Raw genomic sequence first — 13918 nt, 5'->3', positions numbered from 1 at the left:
GACTGAGTCCAGCACTCTGTCCATAATACTGCTGACTCTTCTGGATCATTCAGACAAATAATGTAATTTCTAGTAATGTATTTATTTTACCATAATTCCATTCCACCATAATTTGGATGCCTCATAGAGTTAGTAAAAATTTTTTCTATATTAAGTTTGCTTAAAATTAGGTACATAATAATTGGTAAATAAAAGATGTTACACAATGTCAAATAATTGTTTATAACTTTGAGAGAGGAAAAAAATGTGTTTCAGGAATTCAAATGATGTTGAAGAAACAAAGGAAACTTAAAATATGAACACTTTTATGATTCTGTGGTTTTTGCCCCCAATCAGCCCTTTGCTTGCATTTGCATTCTAACAGATGTTATTGGTGACCATCCTTTACCTCGGACTACGCAGCTTTTGTTGGAATATCAACTAGGGAAATGGGTCCCACGTCTTCGTGAGCCCCGAGACCTATATGGTGTCACTTCATCTGGTCCACTGAATCAAACACGATGGCCATTTCATTGTGAAGTAGTTGAAGAGAAAGTCCTGCACATTGGTATGTCCTTATCAGCTGCATTTAGGATATAAATCATATGAAATTTTGGGAGTCTAAAGAGATTCATGACCAAAAAGGATTGGGAAACCTCACCCACCTCTGGATGTAGGACTTAAAATGTGTAAGAAAGTTGATTCTGTATTAGCTAGACTAATATTCTACTCCATAACCCTAGACCCCATGACCTGTGTACACATAGAGACTCCGCTATAGTATTTGGGTACTACAGAGTTCCCCTTTGATTCAGCCAGCTAACCAGGAATTGGTCTCTGAGACAGGTGCAGGGGTGTGATAAAAGCTTTTAGAGTGTTGATTAGCAATCTTAGCAAACTTAGCAATCACTCTAACATATTTAACCCCTCTACTTCAGGGTTTCTCTTTTTATATTTTCCCCTCATTCTCTTTATTAATCTTTGGACCTTAATATTTGTGTTCCAAGACAATGCCTTTGTTGCCAGCCCAGTCAGTAATACTGTAGAATTTTGGAAAGTGGTAATTTAATCAATCACAACTTTCCCTCTTTCCATTTATATAAAGTCTAATCTGTCTGATGTTGACATGTAAAGGGTAGTGCTCATTCAGTGATACAAAGTACATTGACTATATGGTCTTCCACTTTATGAATCACAGCTTATTTTACTGGGGTTCATGGTTCCCTATCTAATGAAATAGATTGATACCAAAAAGGGGCAGCTAGCTGGCGTAGTGGATAGAGCACTACCCTGGAGCCAGGAGGACCTGAGTTCAAATCCAGCCTCAGACACTTAATAATTACCTAGCTGTGTGACTTAACTTCACTGGCTTGCAAAAACCAAAAAAAAAAAAAAGATTGATACCAAAAGAAAAACATTTGAACTTAGTACAGTAATTACTTTCATGTAAATGGATACTTCTAAAGGAATTTCCAATAATATCTAAGTAGGTTGAATATCATGTTCTCTTGCTTCATGCATACCTCCATTTAACAGCCTTTTACAGGATAAATTTGTTGTATATTTAAATGGGTTAGAAAATTGGGCATATTGCAGTAGATTTGCAGTTTCATATATAATCCTATTTTATTATACTAGATTATGGAAATGTTTGATTTATTCCATAAATTAAAAATAAAACTAAAAAAATTACTATATTTTATTACTGTCCAATTACATTTTTTTAGTTTTTTTCAAGGCAAATGGGGTTAAGTGACTTGCCCAAGGCCACACAGCTAGATAATTATTAAGTGTCTGAGACCGGATTTGAACCCAGGTACTCCTGACTCCAAGGCCAGTGCTTTATCCATTATGCCACCTAGCTGCCCCCCAATTACATTTTAATATAATTTTTAACATGTGAAAATGTTTTGAGTTCCAGATTCTATTCCTTATTCTTTCTCTCCTTTCCATACCTTCCTGAGATGCTAAACCATCAGATATAAGCTATATATAGGCAATCATGTAAATCATTTCCATATTAGTCATTTTATATAAGAAGACTCAAAAGAATGAAAGAAAATAAAAATAGAATTCTTGTCTGTATTCAGTCATCATCAGTATTTTCTTTGGAAGTAGCTAGTATGCTTCATTTAAGTTCTTCATCATATAATATTGCTGTTCCTGTGTGCAACATTCTCTGGGTTCTGTTCACTTCAATTTGCAACAGTTCATGTAGGTCTTCCCAGGTTTTTCTGAAGTCATCCTACTTGTCACTTCTTATAGTCCAATAATATTCGATTACAATCACACACCACAGCTTATTTAGCCATTCCCTAATTGATGGCCATCTTTTTTATTTTGAATTCTTAGTTAACACAAAAAGAGATGCTATAAATATTTTTGTTCAAATAGGTTCTTTTCCCTTTTTTTGGATATCTTTGGGAAATAGATCTGGAAGTAGTATTGCTGAATCAAAGAGTATGTAGAACTTTATAGCTCTTTGGGTATAGTTCCAAATTGCTCTCCAGAATGGTTGGATCAATTCACAACTCTGCCTTAGTGTTCCAGTTTTCTTACATTCCTTCCAACATCCATCTTTTTTCCTTTTTTGTCATGGTACCTTCACCTTGTTTTAATTGGCATTTCTCTAGTTTTGAATTCTTTGTCTGAAAACTGCCTGTTCTTATCCTTTGACCATATTTCAATTGGGGAATGACTTACATTTTTATAAAGTTGACTCAGTTCTCTAAATATTTGAGAAATGAGACCTTTGTCAGAGATAGTTGTTAGAAAAAGTTGGGGGATTTGGGGGGTTTTTGCTAGGCAAACAGGGTTAAGTGGCTTGCCCAAGGCCACACAGCTAGGTAATTATTAGGTGTTTGAGGCCAGATTTGAACCTAGGTACTCCTGACTCCAAGGCCGGTGCTTTATCTACTGTGCCACCTAGCCGCCCCCTATAAAAAAAGGTTTTCCCAGTTTAATGCTTTCCTATTAATTTTGGTTGTCTTTTTAAAAAAAATTTAAATTTTATATTATCAAAATTATCTCTCTTACATTTTGTAATGCTCTCTCTTTTTTTTTTTTTTGGTCTTAAATTCTTCTCTTATCCATAGATGAGACAAACAAACTATTCTATGCTCTCTTAATTTGCTTATGGAATCACTCTTTATGTGTATATCATATACCAAGTTTGAGCTTATCTTGGTATATAATGTGAGATATTGCTCTATACCTAGTTTCTGGTATATTATTTTCTAGTTTTCCCAGAAGTTTTTGTCAAATAAGCTTGAATTTTTTTATCAAGTTTTTGTCAAATTTTTGACTTTATCATTTGTTAGATCACTATGATCACTTACTATAATGTAATGTGTACCTATTCTATGCCACTGATCTACTACTCCATTTCTTAGCCAATATCAGATTGTTTTGATAATTACCAATTTATAATACAGAGAAAATTTTTTATAAAGTATGATCAAAGCACTCTGCTTTTGCCATTAATTTGTTTAGCAAATTCTTTTTTTTCATGAGAAGAGCAAAAGTAAAATTTATCCTAAGTTGTCAAAAGTTCCAAGTTTTAAAAGACTTAAAATTTTAAGATTTCTATTTCTCCCTTACTAGACTTTCAATATCTCTGACAGTTAGGAAGAACTGGTCAGTAAAGGTCAGGTACAGAAATGTCATTTCTCACTGTGAATAGAGATTTTCCTCATCTTTCTACTCCCCTCTTCCCCCAATCAGTGTATAATAGTTGTTTTCCCCTTCTATCAAATCTTGTTATATTATCTTTTTAAAAATCAGCCCTACTTACTAAAAGCTTGTTTTACTGAAAACAATATAGCCTCAAACACCCACACTTATTCATCCCAGCTCCAAGATCCCTAGATTCATTCTTTAGTAATAATTTTTTTTTTTAGGTTTTTGCAAGGCAAACAGCGTTAAGTGGCTTGCCCAAGGCCACACAGCTAGGTAATTATTAAGTGTCTGAGACCGGATTTGAACCCAGGTACTCCTGACTCCAGGGCCGGTGCTTTATCCACTATGCCACCTAGCAGCCCCAGTAATAAAAATTTTAATATATATTTTGTAATTCTCAAATAAGAATGTGGTTGAGCCTCTTTCTCTTCTTATTTTGTCTCCGTATCTTTGATTAATTTCACTTGAGGTACCCTGATTTTCAGAAATATTAAAGCATTTCTTTCCTTTTTTTTTTAGAATTCTTATATCCAGGATTTTTTTGTAGAATTAGTCCATAATTGTTACTTTCATGTCTTTTAAGCAAGGTGCACTTTTTTTAAGAGCCATAGTCATCTCCTTTTTTACTGCATATCAATAATGAGCCATCATTTGGCCTTTCCATACTATCTGTACTTGTTTGCCTCTTATAAATTTCTTTTGTCCACAAAATGAATATCTTTAAGAACCTGCTCTTCTCTTGATTTCTCAAAAAAATTAGTCATTGATTATATTAAAAGCCTAGTTTTTACAATATGTTCAACTTTATATGATATACATGATACATATCATATATTCCAGAGTTTTCTTTCATTTCTCATTGTTGATGAATAATTTTAGACAATTTGAACTAGTATTTCATATTTTAATTTATTTCCTCCTGGAAAATTATATTTTTTACACTGAAATTCTAAAATTTGGTGCTACATTTATGAGTGTCTGAAATTTGATTCTTTTCGCTGATAGCCTATAGATTTTTATTAGTTAACACTATGCCCTCTGATTCTATTATTTTGTAGCACTATTGTATGATTTCCTGAATTGTGGTATTTATGCTCTTTATTTTCTTGTGTTTTTCTGGAAGGTCACCAATTGATTGATTTCTCACAAAATTTGATATTCAAGGTCAAACTTTGGTTTACAGAGTCCAGAAATATTGTTCCAATGTTGTTATCTTTTGATTTTGCTGTTATGTTTCTTGTAACATCTCTATGGTTTTGTGTTCCATTCTCTTCTTCAGAGCATCTACCATTTAATATTAACATTTCCTCATTCTGGAGCTCTAATTTCTATCTTTATGTATTTTTTCATTTCTGTTCTTTATATCCTAAACACTCTGAGTATTCTGATATTAGCTCCATTCTCAAGGCTAATTCAATATTATTGAAGTATTATTGGCAATTTCTGGAGATTTGTTAGAGAATCATAGATTACACAAGCCTTCTAGTCCAATCCACACAGAAAATCCCCACTACAATGCAGGTGTAGTTCTCAGTTTGTGTTTTTTAAACTTAAAAAAAATCACTTCAGTTTAGTAAATTCTGATTAAGCATCTAATAGCAACAAGTACTGGGATAAGTGATAGGATTAATCAAAGAGGTGAAAGGCAGCCACTGCCCTAAAGGAAGGTGAGACAATGTGAATGAAGCAAGCTATGGAAAGGACAAATAGGAAATAATTAAAAGAGGAAAAACTCAAGAATTAAAGGTGGCTAAGGAAGATTACCTATACAAATTGGAACCTAAAGGTATGAATAAATGAACCACACTGACTCCATCTTGTGCCTCAATCCTGCATCTTGCTCTCTTCCCTTTCTATTCAGTTACAAGACTAGCTCAATTTCTGTCTTGTGAGAAAACTTAATTCAATTATTGGATTTGTGAGAAAATATTACTGCATTGTTTCCCAGCCCTGTATGGCTGAGAAGCTGGACCACCTCTACCTGCTGCTTTATTGTTGTTCAGTTGTGTCCATCTCTTTATGATTTCCACCTCTTTTGATTTCAGGGAATTACACTTGTTTTCTCTCCCCCTCCCAACTTGGAAAGCCTCTAATTTTGTATACTGTTTAATTGTTTTTCTTTTAATTAATTGGTCTTATTTGGGGGGGGGGGTTGTGTTTTTTTTTTTAGTACATTAAAAATCGGCCTCACTCTGCTTTAGTGTCTTTGGGCTGACTGAGAAGTCCATGTACACATTTATTATTCCTGTTTTGCTAATAAATTGTATAGCTCAGATTGTTTTCTTAGTTATTACCCATCACAAAGGAAGCCAGGCAGATCAGGAAGATCGGAGTCAGAGCAGAATAGGGAGAGTATTCTTAGGCATAGAACACTAGCCAAAGAAAATACCCAAAGCTAAAAGATGGAGGGTCATGTTCATGGAACGGGTTGGGAGGCCACTGCCACCGAATTGAAGAATAGATAACAGGGAGTAAGGTAAAGAAGACTGAAAAGGTAGGAGGGGGCTAGGCTATGAAGGACTTTGAAGGTCAGACAGCATTTTGTATTTGCTCCTGGAGGCAATAGGAGTTTATTTGAAATTTATTGAGTAAGGGAATGGGGGGAAAGGGTGAGCCTGCATTTTAGGAACATCATTTTAGTGGTTATAGACATAATCATCACAAAAACAAATATTTAAATGCACAAAGAAGAATTAAAAAGTAAGATTATATAAGTAATCATGTCATTCCATTTTGTTATAAAATAGAATATTAATTTTAAATATTAAATTCATAAGTTAATTTAGATATTAAGTTTTAAAATAGGTTTTCAAAATTGTCCTGTCTTTATCATGTATTATTCTAATTTTTCAAATTTAATTATTTTGTTCTGAATTTAAATAAATTTTGTTTCAAACATCAAATAAAATGAACATTTCTGTATATAAATAAGAACATAAAGATTGTAGGTAAAATAATGAATTGCTATTACATATAATTTGTTTTTTTATTTAAGTATAAAATAAATTCAAATGTAACTTTCAAACCTGGTCTGCTTGTGTTTCTAGACTTTAATCAGTTCTTTTCTCTGAATTTATAAAATATTTCAATGACTCATTTCTTTTTCTTTTTTTATAATCTTATAAAACATTATAAACTACTGTCCTACAATTGAAGAAAAATAAAAATAAAACCTTTGTAATAAATATGGTTAGTCAAGCAAAACAAATTTCTTCATTGGTTGTGTACAAATGTGTGTGCCTCGTCAGGAAACAAATAGTGGTTTTATCATTGCTCATCTGGAATTATCACTGGTATTGATCAGAATTCTTAATCTAAAGACATTTTTCTTCACAAACATTTTTATCATGTATATTATTCTCTAAGTTCTGCTCACTTTAATATGCATCAATCAGTTCATAAAAGTCCTCCCAGACTTCTCTTAAGCCAACCTTTTCATTGTTACAGAACAATGATATTTCATTACATTCATATGCCATATTTTGTCATTCCTCAGTTGATAGACATCACATTACTTTGCTTCTAGTTTGTTTCTGGTTCTTTAGTTCTAGAACTAAAAGAGCCACTGTAAATATTTTGTACATATGAATTCTTTTCTTTTTTATTAGATCTTTTTAGTTTTTAATTCTAGTATTGCTATCAGTGAATTAAAAAGTATGAACAATTTAGTGACTATAGGAATATCATTTTCCATTACTTTCCAGAATGGTTAGATCAGTTAATAGCTGCACCAACAGTGCATTATTAGTTTGCTTGATTTGCCATGGCCCCCTTGTCATTTTCCTTCCCCCCCCCCACCTTTGCCAATTTCATGGCCCTGAGAACTAGTTTTTAAATATTCATTTCTCGTCTTAGTTATTTAGGGTAGTTTTAATATGGCAGTTGCTATCTTGCATTTATTCCTTTGAACACTATATTTTCATATCATTTGACCATTTAACTGTTGAAGAATGTCTCTTGTTTTTATATCCAAGATGTCCCAGAACTCATAGTACAGTTTTAAGCTACTGGACCTTAAAATTTGGTATTTGAATAAGTTTTTTATGTATCTTATATATCAACCCTTTATCAGAGAAACTTGCTGCAAAGATTTTTTCCCCTAGATAATTCTTTCCCTTTTAATTTAAGCTGTTTTACTTTTATTTGACAAAACCTTTTTAAAATTTATATGCTCAACATTGTCCATTTTATCATCCATGATCTTATTTCATTATGAATTCTTCTCTGTTCAGAGCTGAGAAATATATTTTTCTTTCTTCTAATTTATTTACAGTGTGATTTCTTTAATATCTTAAATCATATCCATTGAACCTTATCATTCTATAGAATGTGAGGTGTTGGTCTAAACCTAATTTCTGCCTGACTCCCTTTCCAGTTTTTGGTGCAGTTTTTCCTTGTTCCCTTCTTCCCTGCCCCTTTCCACATATTGAGTCCTTAGTCCCATAGCTATCAGTATATTTGGGTTTATTGAACATATGTTATGGCACTTGTTTACTTCTATTTTGTGTACATAATTGGTTTCACTAGTTGACTTTTATTTCTAAAATATCAAATCAGTTTTGATGATTTATGTTTTATAGGATAACTGGTGTTTGATATCCAGTGCTCAGCACAGTGGTTGGCACATAATAGACAATAAGAGTTCATTGATTGTTTTGTCGGTATTGTTATAAGGAAGGAGAAAGACTGTGTGTAAGATCACCAATTAGGAGACAGTATTATTAGTAGTAGTCCAGTTGAGATGAGAAGAGGCCTGAATTAAGGTGAATGACGTGTGAATAGAGAAAAGATGGATGTAAGAAATATATTAAATTACTTCGTATTTCTTTGGTATAAATTTTGTATTGATATTTGTGTGGATGCTATTTTCCCTGGTAGAATGAATGTTCCATGAAGTTGTGTTAAGATTCTTTCCTTTCTCATGAACTGATTCATAACTATCTCTGAATTCTTTGAAGTCTATCACACTAAGCTAGTGTCCCCTACTTATCTGTCATTTACTCTGAAGACAGCTATCTTCCTCTTACTCAAAGCCATTGATCCTTCCACTGCTCTCTTACCAGGTCTAAATAGCAGCACTTTTTTTTTAGTTTTTTTTAAGGCAAACGGGGTTAAGTGGCTTGCCCAAGGCCACACAGCTAGGTAATTATTAAGTGCCTGACACTGGATTTGAACCCAAGTACTCCTGACTCCAGGGCCGGTGCTTTATCCACTACGCCACCTACCCGCCCCATAGCAGCACTTCTTATCATTTCTTTTTCCTTCTGAAGTATATAATAAAATTTCCAGCAAAGTATTTCAAGAATTTATCAGCTTCTCTGCTTTTAGCAGAAAATCTCCAGCAGATATCAAAATAATTGAAGTCTCCTGTCACAGCTATGTCCTACCTTTATGCCAGCTTTGTGATCTGAGGTCTTTTGGTCATATAAAACAAATCTTAATTTCTTTACCATATAACCACAATGCAGATATTTGAAGATTTTCGCTCTCCAAAATTATTCTCTTCTCCACACCAAATATATTCAATTCCTTCAACCCATCTTCCTCTGGGCCCTTTTTCAAGTCTCCTCTTCATCTTGATGCCTTTCTCCTGGGGTTTCTTTAATTTGTGAGGATATCTTCTAAAATGTAGCTCCCAAACATAACACATATTTCAAATTTAGTCTAAACAGAGCAAAATCTATCAGTGCTCTTATCTCCTTCACTCTGAACTCTATATTTCCATGATAGGGTAATGTCATCACACTAACCTCCACCAAACACAAGCATAAGAGTCGTGATCTGTATTGGATAAGAGAAAAACCAAATGATAAAATCATAAAACCTTGAAGTATTGAATTAAGAACAGATGTGATACTTTCACTGCCATATCATTCAGCTGACTCTCATTGAGTTTGAGTCCAATAAAAAAAACTCAGTTTTTCCACTTGAACTGTGATGTCTTCCCCACATAAACATACAATATTTTAATTTTACAGTTGATTTTTAACTTTGGGTATTGAACCCAAACTTAAATATATTTCCAAGCATCTAGTTAAACTCTAGAAATATATCTTCTTTTGCAGATTATGCTCCTCCCTACCCTGAGCCATTGTATGTCTCAACAGGTGATGAATTTGAACCCCATTATCCAGACTCTACTCAAGGCACTGTGGTTTATCTTGGTAGTGATGGTAGGTATGTACTTAGAAGTATATTATGCAGTAACTTCTATAGCTGAATTATTCTCTTTTATTTTACTATTCATACCTGTAATTATAAAAATTAATTACTAGACTTGCCTCCTATATGGGATTCAGTTATATGTTCATCCAGATATTTATAGAATGATAATTACAATGGTAGAGGTATGCCTTTATGCAAGATTTATTCACAGAGTCATAACTTGTAGCATTAATCCTGGACTTGGAGATTTTCTAGTCCATTGCCTTCATTTTACAAATGAGGAAAATGAAACCTGAAGATTAGTTATAGTTTTATAATACTTTATAAAGTTATAGCTTTATAGCATTTGAACAAATAGCACTATTATAATACTTGGAAATTATCTAAGACAAATTTTGTTTTCCTATAAACCTGCATAAATTTGCAGAGATAAGCTCAGTTAATTTTCTACCACTGTAGTCGATCCTGCTTTCTCTTTTTACCTGTTTTTTTCAACAGTTTTTCTTTGGCTCTCATGACCATCAAATGTTTTTCTTGGACTGATAGACTTTGAGTAGAATTAATACAGTAACTTATAAATAATTTCTGTGGTGTTTCTAGAATCATATAATTAGAGTTGGAGTAAACCTTAGAGGTCATCTAGCCTGACCCCTACACAAAGCATGAATCCTATCTACAACATTCCCAATAAGTAGTGTTTCAACCTTTTGTCAGAGTTTGCCAGTGAAGTGAGCTCACAACCATGTAAGGTAATCTATTCCATTTTTTAAACTGTACTAATTATTAGAAAACTTTTCTTTGTGTTAAACTGAAGTCTCTCTCTCCCTGATATTTCTACCAACTGGTCATTCTTCTGACATTTGAGGCCAAGTAGGATATGGCTAATCACACTTTCATATATTTAAATATATTTATTTTCTTTTTTTATAATGTCTGTAATTATTTTATTTTATTGAATTATAAAGATTTTACTTATTTCGAGTTTTACAATTTTTCCCCTGATCTTACTTCCCACTCCCCACCCCACAGAAGGCAATTTTTCAGTCTTTACATTGTTTCCATGGTATACATTGATCCAAATTGAATGTGATGACAGAGAAATCATATCCTTAATAAACAAACATAAAATATAAGAGATAGCAAGATCAGACAATAAGATATCAGGGTTTTCCCCCTAAATTAGAGGTAATAGTCCTTGGTCTTTGTGCAAACTCCACAGTTATTTCTCTGGATACAGATGGTATTTTCCATTGGAGACAGCCCCAAACTATCCCTGATTGTTGCACTGATGGAATGAATGAGTCCATCAAGGTGGATCATCTCCTCCATGTTGCTTGTTAGGGTATTCAATGCTTTTCTGGTTCTGCTCATCTCACTTAGCATCAGTTTATGCAAATCCCTCTAGGCTTCCTTGAATTCCCATCCCTCCTGGTTTCTAATAGAACAATAGTGTTCCATGACATACATACACCACAGTTTGCTAAGCCATTCCCCAATTGAAGGACATTTACTTGATTTCCAGTTCTTTGCCACCACAAACAGGGCTGCTATGAATATTTTTGCCCAAGTTTTTACCCTTTTTCATCATCTCTTCAGGATATAGACCCAGTAGTGGTATTGCAGGGTCAAGGGTATGCACATTTTTGTTGCCCTTTGGGCGTAGTTCCAAATTTCTCTCCAGAAAGGTTGGATGAGTTCACAGCTCCACCAACAATGTAATAGTGTCCCAGATTTCCCACAAAGCTTCCAACAATGATCATTGTCCTTTCTGTCATATTGGCCAGTCTGAGAGGTGTGAGGTGGTATCTCAGTGAAGCTTTAATTTGCATTTTTCTAATAAGTAATGATATAGAGCAATTTTTCATATGACTATGGATCACTTTGATTTCCTCATCTATAAATTACCTTTGCATATCCTTTGACCATTTGTCAATTGGGGAATAGCTTTTATTTTTTTAAAAAAAATTTGACTCAGTTCTTTGCATATTTTAGAAATGAGTTCTTTTTCAGGAACATTAGTTGTAAAGATTGTTTCATTTGATCTTGGTTACAGTGGTTTTGTCTGTGCAAAAGATTTTTAATTTAATGTAATCAAAATCATCTAGTTTGTTTTTAGTGATGTTCTCCACCTCTTCCTCAGTCATAAACTGCTTCCCTTTCCATAGATCTGACCCTACTCCTTGATCTTCTAGTTTGCTTATAATACTGTTTTTTATGTCTAAATCCTGTATCCATTTTGATATTATCTTGGTATAGGGTGTGAGGTGTTGATCTAATCTAAATTTCTTCCATACTAACTTCCAGTTTTCCCAGAAGTTTTTATCGAGGAGAGGGTTTTTATCCCAATAGCTGGACTCTTTCGGGTTAATCGTTTTACTGCTGTTGCACCTGGTCTATTCCACTGGTCCACCACTCTGTTTCTTAGCCAATACTAGACAGTTTTGATGACTGATGCTTTATAATATAATTTTAGATCAGGTAGGGCTAAGCCACCTTCGTTTGCACCTTTATTCATTGAATCCCTGAAATTCTTGACTTTTTATTTCTCCATATGAATTTACTTACAACTTTTTCTAACTCATTAAAGTAATTTTTTGGAATTTTGATTGGTAGGGCACTAAACAGTTTAGTTTTGGTAGAATTGTCATTTTTATTATATTTGCTTGACTTATCCATGAGCAGTTGATGTTTGCCCAGTTATTTAAATCTTATTTAATTTGTGTGAGAAGTGTTTTGTAATTGTTTTCAAAAAGTTTCTGAGTCTACCTTGTCAAATAGACTCCCAGGTATTTTATATTGTCTGAGGTTACTTTGAATGGGATTTCTTTCTCTAGCTCTTCCTGCTGTATCTTGCTAGTCATATATAGAAAAGTTGAGGATTTATGAGGGTTCATTTTATATCCTGCAACTTTACTAAAATTACTAATTGTTTCCAGTAGTTTTTTTTGGATGATTTCTTGGGATTCTCTAGGTATACCATCATGTCATCTACAAAGAGAGAGAATTTTGTCTCTTCCTTCCCAATTCTAATTCCTTCAATTTCTTTTTTCTTCTTTAATTGCTGAAACTAACATTTCTAATATGATATTGAATAGTAGTGGTGATAATGTGCATCGTTGTTTCACCCCTGATCTTATTGGGAATGCCTCTAGCCTCCCTCCACTGAGTGTAATGCTTGTTGATGGTTTCAGATAGATACTGCTTATTATTCTAAGGAATGGTCCATTTATTCCTACACTCACTAGTGTTTTTAGTAGAAATGGGTGCTGTGTTTTGTCAAAAGCTTTTTCAACATCTGTTGATATAATTAATTATATTCACAGTTTTTCTAATATTGAACCAACCCTGCATTCCTGGGATAAATCCTACTTGGTCAAAATGTACTAACCTAGTGATAACTTGTAATCATTTTGTTAAGATTTTATTTAAGATTTTTGCGTCTATATTCTTCAGGAATATAGGTCTATAATTTTCTTTCTCTGTTTTAACTCTTCCTGGTTTAGGTATCAACACCATATTGGTATCATAGAAAGAGTTAGGCAGAGTTCCCCTAATTTTTCCAAAAATTTTATATGGAGTTGGAGCCAATTGTTCCTTAAGTGTTTGGTAGAAATCACTTGTGAATCCATCAGGCCCTGGAGGATTTTTTTTTAGGGAGTTCAATGATGGCTTGTTGGATTTCTTTTTCTGATATAGGGTTGTTTAGGTATTTAATCTCTTCTTTGTTTAACCTGGGAAACTTATATTTTTGCAAATATTCATCCATTTCACTTAGATTTATTGGCATAGAGTTGGTCAAAATAATTACGAATTATTACTTTAATTTCCTTCTCATTGGTGATGAGTTCACCTTTTTTCATTTATAATACTAGTAATTTGGTTTTCTTCTTTATTTTTTAATCAAATTGACCAGAGGTTTATCAATTTCATTTTTTTTCATAAAACCAACTCTTAGTTTTATTTATTAATTCAGTAGTTTTTTTGCTTTTAATTTTATTAATTTCTCCTTTATTATTTTAGAATTTCTAATTTGGTAACTGGGGGGCTTTTAATTTGTTATTTCTCTAATTTTTTTAGTTGCAAGAGATATAATATA

At 33.2% G+C, this 13918-nt stretch overlaps 1 protein-coding gene across 10 annotated transcripts in view; it reads left to right on the top strand.

The window, feature by feature from the left end:
- Window positions 1–13918, top strand: part of AGBL3 (AGBL carboxypeptidase 3) — a 140761-nt gene that overhangs the window by 7506 nt on the left and 119337 nt on the right. For 6 of the 10 annotated variants that reach the window (XR_012470075.1, XM_074193637.1, XM_074193632.1 and 3 more), the window contains exons 4-5: window positions 365–547; window positions 9723–9830. Coding sequence is in view for 8 of the 10 variants with exons in the window: in XM_074193637.1 (XP_074049738.1) it covers window positions 365–547; window positions 9723–9830 (291 nt within the window). In the remaining 2 variants the exon portion in view is untranslated. Of the gene's footprint in view, window positions 1–364; window positions 548–9722; window positions 9835–13918 lie in introns of all 10 variants that reach the window. The other 4 variants (XR_012470076.1, XM_074193638.1, XM_074193634.1 and 1 more) reach the window with 3 other exon arrangements.

Source organism: Macrotis lagotis, chromosome 7 (genome assembly GCF_037893015.1).
Source record: "Macrotis lagotis isolate mMagLag1 chromosome 7, bilby.v1.9.chrom.fasta, whole genome shotgun sequence".
NCBI classification, from domain to species: Eukaryota; Metazoa; Chordata; class Mammalia; order Peramelemorphia; family Peramelidae; genus Macrotis; species Macrotis lagotis.
Note: the sequence above shows the minus strand (reverse complement) of the source record. Positions and strands in the feature narration are given on the sequence as shown.